The following is a 20,753-nucleotide window of genomic DNA, read 5'->3' on the forward strand; positions in this document are numbered from 1 at the left end:
CTGAAACCAAAATGTCGACAGGGCGGCTTCCTCCAGAGGCCTGGCGGAAGACCTGTCCCTGGCTATCTGAGGCCTGGAGATGCTACCTTCTCCCTGCGTCGTGTCACAAGATGGGACACGTGGCGCCTGTGTTCACATCTCCCCCTTTTATAAGGACGCTCATCCTGTGGGTTTGGGCCCCCACACCCAGTATGATCTCATCTTAACTGATTACATCTGTAACTGCCCCGTTTCCAAGTCAGGCCTCCTCCTTGCGGGGGGTGGTCCCAGGAATTAGGACTCTAGTGTGTGGCTTTGGGGAGACACAGCGCCTCACGGCAGTGGCAACACATGGCCAAGATGGATGGTAACCCACGTCTGTATCCCCCTTTAGATCATGTCGACACAGGAGAAGGAGCTGGTGCAGCCATTCAGCTTGCTCTTCCCAAAGGTCGAGTACCTCGCCAGGGCCGGCTGGACCCAGGATGGCAAGTTGTGAGTGTCATCCCTCAGAGTCCAGGACACCCCTCGCAGTCACTTCTGCCCTGGGTTGGGGCAGACACACTACACCAGAGCCCCAAAGCATACCCGGGGGCCAGACCTGGCCAGCTGCCCATCACCATGCAGCTCACAAGAAAGGCTTTTCCATTTTCCAGTGATGCGGGGGCCAGGGATCCAAAGAGGAGTATTTCATCATATGGAAATGATAGGAAATCCATATTTCAGTGTCCAGAGATAAAGCTTTATTGGCACATGGCCACACCTCTGTGGCCACTCACCCCACATGGGCAGGGTTGAGTAGTTGAGAAAGGAACAGTGGCCCGTGATGAGGGCATCTGGTCTATCTTTCTGTTGAGAGTCAACTTTTCCACCTCTGACCCCAACAGATCTCTGTTTACAATACATTGAAGTTGGGACTTCCCTGGTGGTCCAGTGGTTAGGACTCCACACTTCCACTACAAGAGGGCGAGGGTTCAGTCCCTGATTTGGGAACTAAGATCCTGCATGCTATGCATTGCAACAAAAAAAGAAACAAATAGAAAAAAGACTTAAGCTAACTGTCCACTTAGAGCAAAATATGATACAAAGGACAAATAAGGGCTGAGGATTTGGCAGAAGCCGCCCAAGTTCACCAGTGATGCAAGGTGTTTGCAGAACAGCTGGATTGTACAGTTTCGTCAGCACCCACCACACCCCCCTCCCCACCACCTCCGTCTCCCTCCTGGGCATGCCTGCCAGCCAGGGAGGCTTTATGTGCCACATAGTCACTTGCTCAAGTGTCACTGAAGCCAACAGAGGAGGAGCCATTCTGATCATGCACACGGATGGGCAGGGGGCGTCAGGCCCCAGCTGTCCTGTGCAGGGCCCTGAGTTTCCGGTCCTCCCATCTCACCCTCCAGTGCCTGGGCCATGTTCCTAGACCGGCCCCAGCAGCGCCTCCAGCTGGTCCTCCTGTCCCCAGCCCTGTTCATCCCTACCACCGACAATGAGGAGCAGCGGGCAGCCTTCGCCAGGGCTGTGCCCAGGGATGTCCAGCCTTATGTGGTGTATGAGGAGGTCACCGACGTGTGGATAAATGTAAGAGTTGGGGTGTGTGGGCCCAGTCCTCCGACACCTCCTAGTTTCCCATGTCCCCGCTCCCAGGTCCCTAGCTCCTCAAAGTGGAGAAGCCAGCTCAGGAGGGAAGGTTGGCGGGGACTGCCCTCTGGCCAGACTGTCTGAGCCTCCCCTTTCTCAAAGAGACACAGCCCGAGTTTCCCCCCACCTGCTCCTGCCACAACCCCCACTTGTGACACATCCTCTCTCTGCCTGGACAGGTTCACGACATCTTCTACCCCTTCCCCCAAGCAGAGGGAGCAGACGAGCTCTGCTTCATCCGCGCCAACGAGTGCAAGACTGGCTTCTGCCACCTGTACAAAGTCACTGCTGTCCTGCAGCCCCGCGGCTACGATTGGACCCAGCCCTTCAGCCCCGGGGAAGGTGAGCAAGCCTGAGTAATACTTACTCACCACTCTTGCCTACGGTTCAAGCTGGTGGTTCAGTGCACGGCTTATTCACGGGTCCCACCCCACAGGGAGTGGGTGTTTGTGATTAAGAGACTGGCTTTTCCCAACACCGTTCCTGGTCTGGAAGGGCTATCACAGCCACAACTGGTTTCTTTTGGCAGCAGCATTCATCCAGCACTGACTGCATGCCAAGGCCCTTTGTGTACCAAGGCTGTGCCATCTGACCCTTTATAGGAGAAGCTGCCCTGCACGCAGGGAGGGTCACTGTAGAAAGAGACAAGTGTGGACACCTCTGTTCTAGAAGGGAGGCAGGAAGACATCCAGAGACGGTGAAAGGCGCCAGGAAGCCCAGAGCACATCAGTGGATAACGTGACACAGGGCAGAGACCTGTGGCAGAGGTGGCCACATAGTGCTCTAGGTAGAGGCACAGCCGGTGCAAAGGCCTGGGGGCAGGACTGGGCCTGGTGTTGGGGAGGGACAGTGAGGAGGCCCGTGTGGCTGGAGCAGAGTAGTCGGGGGGCAAAGGAGGGAAGGCCTGGTGTGGTTGGTGGGACCCTCTGGGCTGTGAGGAGCATGGGCTTGAACCCAGAAGAAGGCTCAGAAGCTCAGAGTGAGTTGGAGCAAGGCAGGGGGACCAGCAGGCTGTGCCATCACCCAGGCCCTCTGGGGATCTTGTTGGGGCGGCTTGGTAACGAGGGGCACAAAGACTATGGAGCCAGAGCAGGTGCATTGGCAGGGCCACCATCCCCAGAGGAGGCCTGTGTGACTCGGCTCCCCATGTGGGCCCAACAGTGCGGGCGTTGGGGAAGGTGTGGGGGCAGGCAGTGGCACACCCACCTCGTGGTGAGTGAGGGGCGGAGGAGTGTCTGTCCCTCCTGGGTCCTCTGGTGATGGTCGCTCAGCCCAGGTCTCTGTTCTGTATGCCCTGTGGATCTGTGTGGGGACATCTGTCCCTCCATAGGAGATGTTGACAGTAGTTTACTTCAGACCCAAGAGAATAGAAAAAGATCTGTAGCCACTGCTCATAAACTGTTTTTAATATAAAATTTCTAACACATGGCAAGAAACATTACATATTGTTATTTACCTGATAAGAACTCTAAAGCGAGGACTTCCCTGGTGGTCTAGTGGTTGAGAATCCACCTGCCAATGCAGGGGACACGGGTTTAATCCCTGGGTCAGGAGGATTCCACATGCTGCGGAGCAACTAAGCCTGTGTGCCCTGGAGCCCATACTTCTCAACAAAAGAGGCCACCACAATGAGAAGCCCGCTCGCCACAACTAGAGAGAGCCCAGGTGTAGCAACAAAGACCAAGCAGACCAAAAATAGGTCAATACATTAAAAAAGAGAGAGAGACCTATCCCCCCAAAAAAACACCGGAAAAAAACCTACTGTAACTCCACTGAGCCTTTGCTCAGTCCCAGAGTTTACTCAAGACCTGGTTCCCAACCTGTCCTAACCAGTCACAAGTCCATGGCCTGGAAGGAGGTGGTTTGGCCCCCAGGGTTCTAAAATTGGGTGTCTTTTTTTTTGGCCTTACCAGTCTGCATGTGGAATCTTATTAATAGTTCCCTGACAAGGAATCAAATCTACACCGCCTGCAGTGGAAGCTTGGAGTCAGGAGAAGCTCAGAGTCCTAACCACTGGGCAACCAGGAAGTCCCGAAAATTGGATACTTTTGATAAAAATGCAGATCTCAGGTCTGCGTCCCATCCGGGGGCCTGGCGGTCCACCTGCCTGTCCTCCGGCTGCCTGGGCTTTACAGCAAGTCCATTTTGTGCTTTGAGTCTGCGTCACAGCTTCCCCAGGCCCCCTTCACCTCTTTTCCTGTCCTTCCAGATGAATTTAAATGCCCCATCAAGGAGGAGATCGCACTGACCAGCGGCGAGTGGGAGGTTTTGGCGAGGCATGGCTCCAAGGTACCTGAGTCTCCACACATGCCTGTACACATTCACGTGCACAGACACACACACACGGTCCTGACCCCTCCAGACCCTGAGAGCCTGTGGCTTCTCCCTCACCCCCACACCTCCCACCTGGCCACCCCCTCCTGCTCTGCAACTGAGGGCCATGGGGGCTGCACTTCCCACCAGCAGGAGATCCTGGGTCCGGAAGCAGGGTTGTCTGAGTTCCTTTGTTGGATCCTGGTAGGTGGGGTCTGGCCCATTCTCCCTGCCACCAGGAGTGTCCACTTGGCCTCCTTCCGCTGCATGAAGCTACCTGCCCTGTGGACACTGGTGAGGCCCACCGTGGAACCACCCTGCATCCATCACCAGGGGCCAGGTCTGCAGAATTCTCAATTTTACAGAGAGACCCCTTAATCAGATGTCCTGGAGCCCTCCCTCACACCAGCTTTTATAAAGGTCTCCTGAACCAAAAACTCAGACAGACCTAAACTGTCTCTCCTGAACCAAAAACTCAGACAGACCTAAACTGTCTACGTGCCCAAGAGGAGATGTAGGCCAGCCTTTTTAAAGCCCACATCTGGGTGGCCCGTGTGCTGCCAAGAGAAGGGGCCCAGGCACCCCTGGGCAGGGGGCAGAGAGGGCATCCATTACAGTGTCAACCTGCACCTCATCTGACCTGACAGCCCCATTCTAGGCGAGACCACCCGGCGGGTTAGCACACAAATGTACACTGTTTATATGGTAGGAAATAGCAGTTTGAAAACACTCGATCAGGAGACAAGTGACCTCCTTGGGCCCAGGTAATGTAAGGCACTGTGCCCATGACAGTGGGACCGCACCTGTCCCTACTGGGTGGTTCTACTGTGCTTCAGTCTTGCTGGAGGCATCCCTGGGCTCATGGCCTCGCTCAGCCCAGCCAACCAGGCACTAAGACTGGGTTTCCTTGCTGCGACATGAGGCCATCAAACAGCTCCAACCCTCCCATCTCCACAGCAGTATCTCCCTCAGCGCTGTGGACGCTCGAGGCAACTGTGGGCACTGTGGTGTGGAGCAGCCTCCATAGCCCCCACCCCAGCTGTGATGACCACAAATGTGTCCAGAGACTGCCAAATAGCCCAGGGGCGCAGAGTGGCCCCAGGTGAGAACCCTGCTTTAAAGTACTTTGAAGGCCTTTAGCAGCTGGCAGACACACAGGACAGTATTAAAATCTTTCTCTGGGGACTTGCTGGGTGGTCCAGTGGTTAGGACTCAGTGCTCTCTCTGCCAGGGCCTGCGTTCAGTCCCTGGTAGGGGAACTAAGGTCCCACATGCCGTGCTCACGGCTGGGGAAAAAAAAAAAAACTTTCTCCATGGTCAAAGTTTAACCCTCTGCACACCCTTTTTTTTTAACCCAGAAATTTTCTTTAAAATAAAAAAAGCAACATTTTAAGAAAGAAAACAGGAAAGAATGCCCTTTGCCTTCCCTGCCCACAGCCACAGCTCCACCCCTGTGCCCCGGGTCTGGGTGGGTCCCTCACCTGCAGACCTTCTTTCCCACCCACACAGCTTCTCACAGAGTCTTGGTGACAAAACCAGCACACTTAACTATGGGTAGTTTGGGATTTTCCAGTGACATCCTCCATTTTCAGAAAACCTGCATTTATTTTCCAGTGAGCACATGACAACCAACATATCAGCATTTGTTGTAAAAATTGAATTTCTCTATATGGTCCCCTTCCATCCTCACCCCAGGCCCCCGTGACCTGCCTCCGTCCTCAGAAGTGACCACAGTGGGGAATCGCTGTAGGTCTTTCCTGTTTGCACAGGAACATGAGTATTTTAGAGGGTTTATAGGGTTACACGGCTTCTTGTGGCCCCAGAGAGGTATGCCGTAAGGGTGAAGCCAGCCTGTCTTCAGGACATTCCAGCTATGAGCTCTCTCATCTGAAAAGCACTTGGGGCATCGCTGTCCCTTCATTTGGAATCTGCCCCTCCAGTGCCATCCTTGGGAGCAGTCCCCAGGGGCATAAAGGCCTGTTCAGAGCATCTGTGCTGCATGGTCAGCCCAGCAAGGCAGTGCTTTTTCCGTCCCCAGAATGAGGTTCTTTCCTCATCCTCCTGAGGTCACTGTCTGAGAACCACGCCCAGGTCTAACGGGCTTTTCCTCCAGGAAATAGCGGGGCAGGGAGTTACCACTTCTTAACCCTGAGCACTTGGGTCAGAGGGTGGGCTGTTCCCACTGGGGACCAGGACTTGGGGCTGCTGAACCCAGGACAGGCCCTCCCTCAGCCTCGGTACCCGCCACACGGTGCCCTCAGTCCCCCTCTGGCAGCTCTGGGCCCGCCTGGAAGGAGCTGTCCAGGCTGGTAGTTCTGATTCCAAGTCGGACCAGAGGAGATGTAGTTAGCCCAGCTCTAGTGGAGTGGGCTTCTTCCCCGCGGGATCCAGGACAGTCTCCCAGACAGCTCTCCAGCCGGTGGGCTGAAGGCAGTTCTGGGAGAACAGTCCTCCCTGTTCACAGAACACTGAGCCCTCCCTGGGGGCGGGGAGGGAGGCCCCGGGGGCCATGTCACCAGGAGCCCCCGTGCCACCTGCAGATCTGGGTCAACGAGGAGACGAAGCTGGTGTACTTCCAAGGCACGAAGGACACGCCCCTGGAGCACCACCTTTATGTGGTCAGCTACGAGGTGGCCGGCGAGATCGTGCGCCTCACCACGCCCGGCTTCTCCCACAGCTGCTCCATGAGCCAGGTGGGCCCTTCCCCAATGTGCCCTCCCTTGGAACATTCCAGAATATCAGGCAGCAATCTGGAACATGACCACAGGGCCATCCCCAACCCAGACAAGTAGCCAGTGTAGTCTGCTGGCTGTAGGACCAGCAAGATGGGCAGGTCTGGGTCTGAACCTGCCCCCAGGTCCCTCGGTCAGCACCCAGGGCCCCCTGGTCGGGACAGGCTCCTCTCACCTCTCAGGGTAGGGGTGGTGGTAACAGCAGAGTCACACGAGCAAACACACCGCACAGGGTATAGACGGCAGGCAGCTGATGCAGATGGGGGTGATGGGGGAAGGCACCGGCACAGCGGGGGTGATGGGAGGCACCCCACAGTCTCAGCGTCCCATCCCGCCCGCAGAACTTCGACATGTTCATCAGCCACTATAGCAGCGTGGGTACGCCACCCTGCGTGCACGTCTACAAGCTGAGCGGCCCTGACAACGACCCTCTGCACAAGCAGCCCCGGTTCTGGGCCAGCATGATGGAGGCAGCCAGTGAGTAACCCCAGACCCCTGGGACCTTGACCAAGTGCATCGCCGCCCGAGCCCTGGTGAATAACGCGGATGAGCGCAAGGCAGCAAGCAGCCCAGAGCCCCGAGAACCAATCGAGCGTAACCACAGCCCTGAACTGTCCTGTGGGGCCCCCGAGACAGCCTCAAGTTTCTGTGCTGCTGTCCCAGAGAGAGCACATGCAAAGGGCAGGAGCTGGCTTTGCCAGGCGGAGGGGTCCCTACACAGGGCCAAGTGCACCTGTGCAGAGCAGACGGCCCCTGCCTGGGGTCGGTCGCTGGGGGCCTCAGGGAGTGGGAGGCAGCTGGTCAATTAACCCAGAAGCCTCCAGGGCAGCCAGGCCTCCACCTGGGTGATCCCGGGTTTCAATTCTAGCTGCGGAAGCGACGGCCAGTCAGTTCAGTTCATCTTTCTTAAATGTTTCATTATCTACTGAACGGCCCCGTGGCAGCCCACGAGATGTAAACCGAATGCTCTGCAGAGCACCCTGCCATGGGGATCACTCACTAAAAAGGCCTCCCTCCCCTAAGCACAAGGCTGCCCCTTGTAGATTTCCAGGACACCGTAGGACATAAGATCCCTGGGGGTTGTGGGTGTTAACAGGCTTTCCTGTGGCTTAGACGGTAAAGAATCTGCCTGCAATGCAGGAGACCCAGTTTCAATCCTTGGGTTGGGAAGATCCCCTTGGAGAAGGAAATGGCCACCCACTCCAGTATTCTTGCCTGGAGAATTCCATGGACAGAGGAGCCTGGCAGGCCATAGCCCATGGGGTCCAAAGAGTCAGATACGACCGAGCAACTAATATTTTCAACACTTTGAATGGGCTGGAAGGCAGTTTGTTACCATTACTTCCCCCAGAACATGAGTAAATAAACAGCCTCCTCCATCTGACAGCTCAGTCTCAGAACTTGGCCCTGGTTCCCAGATAAGGAAACTAAGGGAAGAGAGGGGCCTGACAAGGTGCCACCCAGCACTGAACAGGGGCAGCGAAGGGGGCTCGACGTCCTGATGCCCAGCCCCGGATGTGCAGGCAGGCACATGGGGGCACTGTTTTCCCCCAAAGCCTAATCTGGCTGTGTTTGTGGGTCACCTCTGTGAGAAGTGGGCAAACTGGCCCTTGGGCCACACCTGGCCATGCTCAGTCGTTTCGGCTTCATCTGTGGCCGCTCTGGGCAGTCGCAGGAGAGTCAGGTGCACACAGCCCTTCACGGCCACAGGTCCCCCAGCCACAGATTCAGCCAACCACAGAGCATGCCAAAAGGCAAAACCTGACTTGTGCATGGCAACCATTTACGTAGCACTTACACTGTGTTTACAACTAGTTACGTAGCATTTGTGTTGTATCAGGTATAATAAGTAACTCAGAGGTGACTGAAAGCACACGGGAGGGTATGTGTATGCCATCCTATATGAGGGCCTTGCGTATCTGTGGCTTTTGGTATTGTGGGGGGTGCCCTGGACCCAGTCCCCTGAGGATACAGAGGGACACGTGTGGTGACAACCCAGACACACAGAATGTCTCTTTTCCATGTAAAACCGAAAATATTACCTGGCCTTTTACAGTAAACACTTGTGGACCCCTGGCCTATATCACTGTTGACTCATTTGCCTTTTAAATTGACACCCTGTTTACCTAAAGAAACTTAAAAGGGTTCTCTTCACCACTGGATTAAAAAGCCAGTGTTGCTTTGCAAAAACAGAGGTAACCATAAAAATCAGAGAGAAGACCCCTCTGCCCACCATAAAACTGACCTTAATCAGATCCCAGAGCTGCTGTCACTTCCAGGGGAGAGGAGCCAGTGTCGGGAGCTCTGGAGAGGGTCCCAGACCAGACTGTGGCTTGGCATGAGCAGGCACCCAGGGTGCAGGTCACTTTGAGCCTGCAGACTCTGGTTGTAACTGCCAGGAAGCACAGAAGACGGGGTGCTTCTGGTCCATCCTCTGGGTTTGGGGGAGTGTGGGTTCGGCCAGATGTGGGCCCCGCTCCGATCTGAGCCTGCCTTGGCTCACCCTGGCCCTCGGAACCACAGCTACTCTGTCTTCACAGGCTGCCCCCCGGATTACATGCCTCCAGAAATCTTCCATTTCCACACGCGGTCAGACGTTCGGCTCTACGGCATGATCTACAAGCCCCACGCCGTGCAGCCGGGGAAGAAGCACCCCACTGTTCTCTTTGTGTATGGAGGCCCACAGGTGGGCACGCCCTTCCCCCATACCCTCCGTCTCCACCCAGGGCTCGAGGGGCCCCTCCTAGTGCTGCTGCCCGTCCCCACTGACCACATGGGATTCTTGGGGACCCCCCGCTCGCTGCACAGCCTCCTCCCCCCTTCACTTGCTGATACTCCATGTCCCTCTGAGAAGCCCCCCTAAACCCCACCTGTGTGTCTGGGCCACCCACCAGCAGTGACCCACTCTTATCCCTGGTCATCAGCTTGGAGCCCTGGGCCCAGCCCTCTGAGAAGGGGACAGGCCAGGCAGGCAGGCTGGCAAGCAGGTGCATCTAAGATAGTGGTTCTCAGCTGGGGTGGCGGTCCCCCAGGAGACATTTGGTGACATCTGGGGACATTTGTAGTCATCACAGCTGGGGTGGAGGTGCTCCTGGCATCTAGTGGGTAGAGGCCGGAGGTGCTGTCAACACCCTACAGCCAGCAGGACACCACCCAGAAGATGATGAGGCCCTGAACATGCAATGTGCTGAAGTAAGGGACCAGCATAAGCCACATTACTTGGAGGACACACCGCCCGGCACCACCAGCCTGCCACCCTCCCCATCAGCTTCTGTGTCTGTTTCTAGATATAACAGGGGAAGAAAAGAGCCAAAACGTAGCTGAAGAAATAAGGGAGTAATCCCAGAGAGGGCCTGGGGCAGGGGCTTTCCTCTCTGTAGCACATCCAAGTGCAAGGCCTGGTGCACAGGGGGCCCTTGCTTGACCTTTCACTCCTCCCACGTCCAGAACCAGCCCGAGGCCATCCATAGTCTTTGTGATAGAGCTCAGGCCTCATCCTTAGACTCACTCCTGCCTTGCCTTCCCTACAGGTGCAGCTGGTCAATAACTCCTTCAAAGGAATCAAATACTTGCGGCTCAACACCCTGGCATCCCTGGGCTATGCTGTGGTTGTGATTGACGGCAGGGGCTCCTGTCAGCGAGGGCTTCGATTCGAAGGGGCCCTGAAAAACCAGATGGTAATGTCTTCCCATTCCCTTCTTGTGTGGTGAAGGTGGGGGGACCTGGGGTTTGAGGGCGGCCTTGAGGCACCTTCCTCAAGGACAGTCCTGGCCAGGGTGTCAGTCATAAACGGGGCGGCCTATGGAACTAGAGGAATGTCCACTCTGCTGCTCAGCTCTGAGTGGTGCCCTGTGGGGAGACAGGTATACATATGCCCCACCTGGTGCCTGAGACTCAGGCATGTCAGTATAGGCCCAATCAGCAGGAAGCCCCAAGGGCTAGGCCAGACAGGCACTGGTGGCTGTGGAAGTGGTGCTGGTGGTGGTGGTGAGGATGGAGGTAGTGGTGCTGGTGGTGGTGATAACACCAGCTGTTTGAGTCTCAGCACACACCAGGCCTCTGAATACAGGACATCTCACATCTCATTTCATCCTCACACCCACTGTAAAATCCGTACTCTTCATGTTAACCTCCTCATTTTGGGGATGGGGAGACTGAGGCCCAGAGAGGGGATGTGACTTTTATCAGAACCAGCCAGGAGATGGCAGGGCAGGGTCGGTGCCAGGTCTGGCTGACCACCACCCCGAGAGGTTTGTACCGGGCCTGGAGAGAGGGTAACTTCCAGAGAGGGCCCCCTGTGAGGGAAGGGAGACAGTGGGGCATGGGCCTGGGAGGAGGCCGCTGAGGGGTACCCGGCCTCATCCCCCAGGGTCAGGTGGAAATCGAGGACCAGGTGGAGGGCTTGCAGTTCGTGGCCGAGAAGTACGGCTTCATCGACCTGAGCCGGGTGGCCATCCACGGCTGGTCCTACGGAGGCTTCCTCTCGCTCATGGGGCTGATCCACAAGCCCCAGGTGTTCAAGGTGGGTCCTGCCCCGCCTTCTCCCCCTGTCTGCCAGCGCCCCCGTGCCCCTTGGAGCCCGCCCCCCCGGGGGAGGCATCTCGGCAGGGGCCTTGGCACGTGGCTGTTTCTCCCCGCAGCAGCCCCACGGGGCCGAGCCCCCCTCCTCATTGCCCGCCACTGCTGACCCCAGGATGGCGTCCGGCTGCACAAAACCCTGCCAGCAGCTCTCTGTGGGAGGCTGAGCTCGGGACCCCGGCCCCGGACGGGCAGAGGTGGGGCATGGTGTGGAGAGCGTCGGGGGAGGGGCCCCCAGGCCGGCGGCGCTGCCAGGGCGATGAGGAGGAGGAGGCAGGAAGGCAGTGGGCCCAGGGAGGGGCCGAGTCCAGCCTGAGTGCTCGCCCAGCTCACCCACCCTCCCACGACAGTGCACGGTCCACGGGGGAGACACGTCGGAGGGCCCCTCCCCGCCAACCCCCGTGTGCATGCCCGCTCCTCATGTTCTCCGGGGGAGGCCCCAGGACCACAGGCCAAACGCAGGCTCCCAGGACATGACCTCTGTGTGTGTGTCTCTCTCTTTCTCTTGCCACCCCTTCACCCACGGTGGCCCCCAGGTGGCCATCGCAGGCGCCCCGGTCACAGTGTGGATGGCCTACGACACGGGCTACACAGAACGCTACATGGATGTCCCAGAGAACAACCAGCTTGGCTACGAGGCGGGTTCTGTGGCCCTGCACGTGGAGAAGCTGCCCAATGAGTAAGGCCTCCTCCCGCCCGCCTGCCGGCTCACCAAGGCTGGCCCTGCATGAAGCTGGGTTCTCCTGGGGCCGGGTGGGCATGGCTTCCACACCCCTTCCTCTGTCTGCGCCTGGCGCCCCCTCCCCTTCCTCTGTCCTCCCTCCCTCACTGCTCCTCACAGAAAGCAGGTCCCCAGGTTCTCTTGGACCAAGGAGGGAGGGAAGCCCCCCAGCCCTGCCCCCAGAAATATGGAGAGGAAGATCTAGAGTGACACTACTTTGGACACCCTGGCACCCCTCACCTCCTAAGCACGTTGCCTGCCATGGGCCCCGTGAGTGGGTTTTGAACCCTAACCGCCTGTCTTGTGGGTTCTGCCTCAGAATCCAGGTCCACAGTGGTTGTAAAACCTACGTGTGTTGGCCCAGCTCTGATATTCCATGTATGCTTTGGGCACCGGTTTCTGATTTTCCCATCAGAAAGAAAATGGCATGGCCATTTCTGATGTGCCTTGTGTCTGGTGAACGTCTACCCTGGCCCCACCTTTAGTGCCAAGGTTCTTGTCCCAGACTGACCCCACCCTGGCCTCTCTCCCTGAGAGGCCGTTCTCTTCAGTCTAGAGGGTGACCTGGACTCCAGGGGCTGCCATGGTGCAGCCAAGCTCAGAACCCACAGCTCTGCAGCCACTTCCATTCACTTTTGCATTCATCTCAGTTCACTGGAATAATAAAAGACAGAAGCCTGGTGGTTGCCAGGGACTGGGAGCGACTCCTCATGGGCATAGAGTTTGCTTCAGAGTGATGGAAATGTCCTGTAACTTAGGATCCAGGTGATGGCTGCATGACATTGTGAATGCACTAAATACCCTTGAATTGTTCCCTTTAAAATGAGTGAATTTTAGATCATGTGTCACCTCAGTAAGCTATTTTTATGTCAAAGTTTCAAAAGGAATCATCCTCTACCACCCATGCCACATGTCAAGTGCTTGGTAGCCACTGGTGGTGTTGGGTGGGGCAGAAGCTCAGGGCATTCCAGGTACCACCAGCCACACTCTCCCCTCCTGGCCAGGTGTCTCCCGGACGTGCCAGTCATGCCAGGTCTTCGGGTTGCTCCACCATCTGATACCAAGTTGCTGCTGCTGCCTCCTCACTGCCATGGGGCAGGGTGGGAGAAGGGGGTTTGGCCCCAGACCCTCACCCCAACCTTGTCTTCCAGGCCCAACCGCCTGCTCATCCTTCATGGCTTCCTGGATGAGAACGTGCACTTTTTCCATACAAATTTCCTCGTCTCCCAGCTGATCCGCGCAGGAAAGCCTTACCAGCTCCAGGTGAGTGGCTCCTCCCAGGAGCTCGCAGGGTGGGCAGCAGCGTGGGTGGGGAGGGGTAGTGGGGGAACCCATGTCCCTGCCCCCATCCTCACATCTGACTGCCTGGCTCCTCACGGTAATTGGTAATTACCCTGGCTCCCTGGGTCCCAGAGTCCGTTCAGTAGATGTCTCGCAGTCCACTCCACCCTCTTTTGGCCACCTCTGGGAACTGGGGGAGCACACACTCTTACTGCAGGAGCACAAGTGTTATTTTAAACCAAGAAGCTTGCTTTGAAGTTCAGAACCCCACCCAGAAAGTATGATGGGGGGTTACCTTGACAGGAGTTGGAGAGGAATTCCCTGAGGAGGTGACATTTAAGGATGCTAATGAGTGAGTGGGAACTCAGCTAGGCCTAGGGGTCGGCTGTGGAGGACACTAGACACAGGAGATTAGTGAAAGGGAGCAGCTCAGGGACAAGAGACCAGCGTGGTTGCAGCCAGCAGAAGAGCTGAGGACCAGGGCGGTGTGACCAGTGTGGCCAGGTGGGCAGTGCCTCCAGTGGTGGGCGGGGTCTTAGGCGAGGGCCCGCCCTCGTGAGAGGGTGGGGCTTCTGTGGTAAAGGTTTTGGGAGTGGGTCTCGGGAGGGCTGTATTTTTTTCTAAGGGTGAGGAAAGGTCGGTCATCTTTCAGGCAGCCATGTAGACAGAGGCCTATGAGGCCAGTGGGATATGCACCAGTCAGTTGTCCCAGCAGGAAAGGGGCCAGGAGTGGGAGCGAGAGGCCTGGTGGACTCCAGGGGTGGGAAGTGGTCGGGGGGTGGGGGTAGGGTGGTTGTGGGGGTGGTTGGGGGAGGCCTGATGCTGGAGGTAAGAAGGACAGATTTGATTATCTGCTGCCGCCACGCAGTCTTTCTGCTTCCTGGACACCTTCACATGCTCAGTCCTGTCAGGGGAGTACACGTTGCCATTCAACAGATGGAAAAACTGAGGGTCACCGGGCAGGAGGGACAGGCCTCAAGGATCTATGGCTGGGTATGCGCTGGCCAGACAGGGCAGGAGGGCGGTGGGGCTCCCACAAGGTGAAGAGCTGTTGGGACCAGCCTCACCCCCAACCTCACATGCACCTCCAACACAGGCCAGCGGTAGCTACACATCAGAGTTGAGGAGTCAGGCAGGGTCGGGGTGGATCCTCAAGTGTCCCTTCTGAGCCTGAAGGTCTGAGTCTCCTGGTTGGGGTAGCCCCTCTCTCCCTGAGTGACCACAGGTGGCAAGTCCTTTAACCTTGGGCCTGGTCTCCTTATCTATGAAATGGGCTTGATAACCCCTGCCTCTGAGAGGTGTTGAAGGTCAAATGAGTGCTCTCAGGAAAAACATTGGCACATGGGGGCTTGGAGACTTATGCCTCTGCCTCCCAGGGGAAGTTGAAAGTGAGACAGGATGCTCCCTTGGGGGTGGGAGAGGGGGGATGGAGCACACCCACTTTCCACTTCAGACACCCTGAAACACTTGGCCTGGAGGCTGACAGGCCAAACTTGTTCACACGTCACATTGTTGCCGCAGACCAGGCCCGCGACTGGGGGCTGGAAGCATAGTGGGGAGCCAGATGAACCTCTCCTTGCCCTCACAGCCCAGAAGGAGGAAGTGACCAGGCACCCAGGACCCAGGGTGGCGTAGAGGGGTGGGTGTCTGTCCCAGGTCGTGGCACTGCCGTGGGCCCTGAAGGAGTGGGACCTATGAAGCCATGGGAGCAGTAGGACCCAGGAGTCCAGGTCTTGATCTCAGCCTGGCAACTCCTCTGAGCTGAGGACAGTATGATGAGACTTGTGACTCATCCAGGATGGATTACTCAAGGCAAGGGTGGCGGAGGGAAGATCTCTGAGCAGTTAGATGCATTCCTAGGGTCTGAAGCAGGTTTCACACCTGCCCCAGGAACCCTCACTCCATGGCCAGAGGCAAGACCGGCCTCACTGTCACCATCCACCCTAGAGCCTGCTTCCACTCAGTCAGGTCTCAGGGACTGGGTGATTCCTTGGGTGTGGCCCCTGTCACCAGCACACTGCCACTTCTCTCAGGGGATGGTCCCCCCTTGGTTATTGAGAGGGCCCAGGAAGCACTTGGCAAAACCTGCAGGGAGGCCCTCCTAGAGCGAGGCCTTCCTGGAGCCTCGATGTGTCCAGTCCCCAGTGGGGCCTGTTGGTAAAATGCAGTGGCTCAAGTGGAGGGCAGCAAATGTCTCCATGATTTGAAGCCCCAGCCCCTCTGCGGATATGAGTTCCTCACGGTTGCTGGGTTTGGGGGACAGAGGGGCAGCACAGCTTCTCAAGGCTTTCATATGTGCTTTCATATCTGCATTAGCTGGCCCAGGCCACACAGACCCTACAAGGTCTGAGTTTTTCACTCAGCTTTCATGGGGGGAGGCTGTCACTTGCCCAGAATCACTTGCCCAACAAGTTGTCCATGGAGGGGGGATTCAAACCTGGGTCCCTCAGTTCCAGAGCAAGACCTCTTCCCAGGGTGGCAAGGGTGGGACCGAGGCCCTGAGGGGAGACGCTGGGAGCCAGACTCAGAGGGCGAAGTTCAAGGTGCAGGGTTCTCGGTGCCACCAGCCTTGCCTTCTCTGTCCACCCAGATCTACCCCAATGAGAGACACAGCATCCGCTGCCCCGAGTCTGGTGAGCACTATGAAGTCACACTGCTGCACTTTCTTCAGGAACACCTCTGAGCCCGGGGCTGCCTCGGGAGGGGCCTGCACAGTCAGAGCACAAGTGGCTTCGCAGCCGCCATCGCGCATGCTGGGGGCAGGAGGGACCGAGTGGCCTCGCAGGCCCCGCAGCGCGCCTCCTCCCACCAGCCCGCGGGACTGCCCACACTGGGAGCCACCATCTTCGCCCCCACGCCTTTGATCGTTTTTGTTCATGCTCCTGGGTTTTCTCCCTGCTGCTTCTGGGTTGCCAGGATGGAGCGCTGAGCCCAACGTCCACAAAGCACTTCCTCAAGCCATCCCTCCACTCCCCATTGTCTGGGAGCCTCAACTCCACTGGGTGCTGGAGGCCTGAAGAGACTCAGAGAAGCCTGGCCTTTGCACCGCACCCCCCCACCCTCTGGGGGGCGGGGTGGGGTGGGGGCTGGCCAGGCCTAGGCTCAGGCCCAGCCACCAGTGCAGAAGCATGCGGTTGCCTGTCCTCCCCACCCACACCCACTTCTTGTGATTTTTTTTTTTTTGGCAAGGTGTGGGGGGCGTTTATCTTTATTATTTAAAAGACAGAAAGCTAGGGGTGCCTAAATCTAGAATCTGGGTCTGCCGCTGGCCGCCGGGTTCACCCCAGTCAGCACCCGAAACAGGAGCCGTGCGCCTAGCAGACCGCAAGTAGTGCGCAGGGGAGCAGGCAGCCCTCCAGCCCGGCTCTCCCCTGGCTTTCAGGCAGGCTCTGAAACGTGACCGGCTGGGGCCCTGCTAGCCAGCGACTGCTGCCCCCTCTCCAGCCTGGCCATCCCACGTTTCTGCCTGGCCCGCACTAACCGGGCTTCCAGGGTTGGGAGTGCAACCCTCCCCGCCTCAGGGTTATCCTTACTCTTCCTTTCTCTCCCGCCAAGAGTTCTGCCAGGGGCGGGTTAAAAAAAAAAAAAGAAAACCCAACAAAAAAAAACATCCCACCAGAGAGACGAACCACCTCTACATATTATGGAAAGAAAATATTTTTGTCGATTCTTATTCTTTTATAATTATGCGTGTAAGAAGTAGACACATTAAACAATTCCAGATGGAAGTGTTGCCACCTGCCTAAGGTTCCTTCTAAGCTAAACTCCCCGGGGCTGGTGATGGGGGTTCCGTGGGTGGCCAGGGGAGTCCCAGGAGGCAACTGAGCCAATGGCAGGGCAGTCTTGGCAGTGGTGGGAGAGGGGCTGCTTGCTCAGCCTTGCTGCCCTGGCACAAAATGGCAGGGGGCCCCATGCCACAGCTGGAAGATGCCCAAAGGACAGTCTCAGAGGCCCTGAGGCAGCTCATGGGTGCCACTGAGGGACCCAGCCCAGGCTGTCGTGGGCACCCTGGCCCTGACTTCCTTTTGCACCTTTCCTTGTCCAGAGGCTTGATTTGGTGGTTGGAGCATCAGGACACACTGACAAGTGGGGGCAGGGGTCAGACTCTTCGAGTCTGTCCCAACAGCTGAGAGACGAGACTGGAGACCCTGCCTGTGCCGAGGGCACTCATGGTACTTGAGTTTCTAATGACACAATGACCTTGGCCCCAGGGCCATCACCTGCTCCATCCTTTGTGAAGGTGGTCCAGTGGTTAAGAATCCATGCATCCACTTCCGGGGGCACAAGTTCGATCTTTGGATGGGGAAGTTCCACATGCTGCAGTGTGGCCAAAAATAAATAAACCAGTACAAAAGGGGATAGAGAGGAACACAATGCCCTCCCCACCTCTGTGAGAGGTAACCCCTCCCCAGTCTCTCTTGTTAGAAAAAGAAAAATTAATGTTATTTTCGGCTGTGCTGGGTCTTCGTTTATGTGCTCAGGGTGTCTCTGGTTGTGGCAAGCAGTGGCTCCTCTCTTGTTGCAGTGGCTACTCTTGTGGATCATGGCCTCTAGAACGTGCAGGTTTACGTAGTTGCAGCACCTGGGCTCAGCAGTTTTGGCTCACAGGCTTAGCTGTCCCATGGTATGTGGAATCTTCCTGGACCAGGGATTGAACCTGTGTCACTTGCATTGGCAGGCAAATTCTTAACCACTGGACCATAGGGAAGTCCCCCAGTCTCTCTTTTTAATAGCTGCCTTCTATTCTGCTCTGGGAATGCCATAATTTATTTTGCCAGGCACTTATCAAGGGATAAGATGATTCTGGGCTTTTCATATAAATCAGGAGTCAACAGACTTTGTCAAGGACCAGAGAGTAAATATTTCAGGGTTTGTGGGCCAGGCAGTCTCCATTCCAACTGCTCAGCTCTGGCCCTTGCAACTCAAAAGTAGCCATGGGTAATGTATAAATGAGTGGATGTGGCTGTGTGCCCATAAAACTTTATTTACAAAGCCACACAGCTAGCCAGATTTGGCCCACAGATTGTCATTGACCAATTACCCGCTATAAAAGATCCTGCAACAAACAGCCTTGTACATGTTTTGGGCATGTCTGAATTTATAGGATAATTTCCTAGAATTATCAAAAGGCATATTCATTTTTAATTTTGAAGAATACTGCCATATGCCTTCTAAGGCGTCTCCGTGTATACACCTCTTGGTGAAGTGTGCCCCTTGCTCCATTCCTTCAGTATTGCTCTTGTTCAGTTGCTAGGTCATGTCTGACTCTTTGTGATCCCATGGACTGCTGTATGCCAGGCTTCCCTGTCCTTCACTATCTCCTGGAGTTTGCCCAAGTTCATGTCCATTGAGTCAATGATGCCATCCAACCATTTCATCCTCTATCATCCCTTTCTCGTTTTGCCTTCAGTGTTTCCCAGCATCAGTCTTTTCCAGTGGGGCAGCTGGAAAAGGTGGTCAAAGTATTGGGACTTTAGCCTCAATATCAGTCATTCCAGTGAATATCAGGGTTGATTTCCTTTAGGATTGACTGGTTTGATCTCCTTGGAGTCCAAGGGACTCTCAAGAGTCTTCAGTACCACCTGTTATTTTTGAAAAGCTTAGGGAGTGAAACACAGCAGCTCACTGTAATCTGAACTCACATTTCTTTTATGTGTGTGTAAATATTTTCATGCTTTAAGGCACTTGTTTACTGCTAATCATTTGCCCATCTTTTTAAATTTCTTTTTGGCGTGCAGGATCTTAGTTCCCCAATCAGGGATGGACTCAAGCCCTTGGTAGTGAGAGCACAGAATCCTAACCACTGGACCACCAGGGAATTCCTGCCCACCATTCTTTTGATATGTTGGCCTCATTCATTTGTAGACACTCTTTATATATGAAGGAAATAAGTGCATTGTCATACATGTTGCAAACTGAGCAATGTTGCTGATTTCAAAATGTTTGATGGGTAGGAAGCTCAGCCAATGAATGTTAAGAATCATCTCAGGAATAAGAATTTATCTTGCCCATAATCTACTGTGAAAGTGGAGAGGCAAGTAATCACAAGTCACAGAATGACAGAAGTTGATGAGAAAGGGGTCACTAGGGTTGCCTAGGAGGCTTAGCAGTTGGCAACCCACAACCATCTCAAGCAGAAACATTTTTTGGGGGGTGGGGGTTGGCTTGTGGCATGCTGGATCCTAGTTCCCTGACCAGGGATCAAACAAGTGCCCCCTGCAGTGTAAGCATTCAAGTTCCATGTGCTGGACCACCAGGGAAGTTCCTGTTTGTTTGTTTGTTTGAAATTAACCATAGACACATCAGTTCAGTCGCTCAGTCGTGTCCGACTCTTTGTGACCCCATGAATTGCAGCACGCCAAGCCTCCCTGTCCATCACCAACTCCCGGAGTTTACCCAAACTCATGTCCAAGTCGGTGATGCCATCCAACCATCTCATCCTCTGTCGTCCCCTTCTCCTCCTGCCCCCAATCCTTCCCAGCATCAGGGTCTTTTCCAATGAGTCAACTCTTCGCATGAGGTGGCCAAAGTATTGGAGTTTCAGCTTCAACATCAGTCCTTCCAATGAACAACCAGGACTGATCTCCTTTAGGATGGACTGGTTGGATCTCCTTGCAGTCCAAGGGACTCTCAAGAGTCTTCTCCAACACCACAGTTCAAAAGCATCAATTCTCCTGCGCTCAGCTTTCTTTATAGTCCAACTCTCACATCCATACATGACCACTGGAAAAACCATAGCCTTAACTAGACGGACCTTTGTTGACAAAGTAATGTCTCTGCTTTTAAATATGCTATCTAGGTTGGTCATAACCTTCCTTCCAAGGAGTAAGTGTCTTTTAATTTCATGGCTGCAATCACCATCTGCAGTGATTTTGGAGCCCAAAAAAATAAAGTCTGACACTGTTTCTACTGTTTCCCCATCTATTTCCCATGAAGTGATGGGAACAGATGCCATGATTTTAGTTTTCTGAACGTTGAGCTTTAAGCCAAGTTTTTCATTCTCCTCTTTCACTTTCATCAAGAGGCTCTTTAGTTCTTCTTCACTTTCTGCCATAAGGGTGGTGTCATCTGCATATCTGAGGTTATTGATATTTCTCCCAGCAATCTCGATTCCAGCTTGTGCTTCTTCCAGCCCAGCGTTTCTCATGATGTACTCTGCATATAAGTTAAATAAGCAGGGTGACAATATACAGCCTTGACGTACTCCTTTTCCTATTTGGAACCAGTCTGTTGTTCCATGTCCAGTTCTAACTGTTGCTTCCTGACCTGCATACAGATTTCTCAAGAGACAGGTCAGTCGGTCTGGTATTCCCATCTCTGTGACACATAAGAAGCTGCAAAAAACAGTGCAGAATCCCGTGTACTCTCACCCAGCTTACATCAACCTAACCCTAATACACTGTCACACCAGGAACATGATGTGAATACAATGCAATGAACTAAACTCTAGACCTTATTCAGATGTTATCAGCTTTCACAGGCACTCATGTGTGTGTAGTTCTATTCCACTC

The 20,753-nt window shown here is 55.2% G+C and overlaps 1 protein-coding gene across 15 annotated transcripts in view; it reads left to right on the forward strand.

Annotated features, from left to right (window-relative positions):
* The window catches only part of DPP9 (dipeptidyl peptidase 9), a 38,345-nt gene extending 21,375 nt beyond the window's left edge, over positions 1–16,970 (forward strand). For 4 of the 15 annotated variants that reach the window (XM_081499654.1, XM_081499651.1, XM_081499657.1 and 1 more), the window contains 12 exons: positions 374–474; positions 1,380–1,557; positions 1,797–1,959; positions 3,827–3,906; positions 6,471–6,623; positions 7,004–7,139; positions 9,203–9,348; positions 10,193–10,339; positions 11,032–11,184; positions 11,777–11,919; positions 13,113–13,224; positions 15,833–16,970. In XM_081499654.1, coding sequence (XP_081355780.1) covers positions 374–474; positions 1,380–1,557; positions 1,797–1,959; positions 3,827–3,906; positions 6,471–6,623; positions 7,004–7,139; positions 9,203–9,348; positions 10,193–10,339; positions 11,032–11,184; positions 11,777–11,919; positions 13,113–13,224; positions 15,833–15,925 — 1,605 coding nt within the window. In that variant the 3' untranslated portion in view covers positions 15,926–16,970. Of the gene's footprint in view, positions 1–373; positions 475–1,379; positions 1,558–1,796; positions 1,960–3,826; positions 3,907–4,138; positions 6,624–7,003; positions 7,140–9,202; positions 9,349–10,192; positions 10,340–11,031; positions 11,185–11,302; positions 11,438–11,776; positions 11,920–13,086; positions 13,225–15,832 lie in introns of all 15 variants that reach the window. The other 11 variants (XR_014056560.1, XR_014056559.1, XR_014056557.1 and 8 more) reach the window with 9 other exon arrangements.
* The last annotated feature ends 3,783 nt before the right edge of the window (positions 16,971–20,753 follow it).

Source organism: Giraffa tippelskirchi, chromosome 6 (assembly GCF_054371585.1).
Source record: "Giraffa tippelskirchi isolate mGirTip1 chromosome 6, T2T-mGirTip1v1.2.pri, whole genome shotgun sequence".
Classification (NCBI taxonomy): domain Eukaryota; kingdom Metazoa; phylum Chordata; class Mammalia; order Artiodactyla; family Giraffidae; genus Giraffa; species Giraffa tippelskirchi.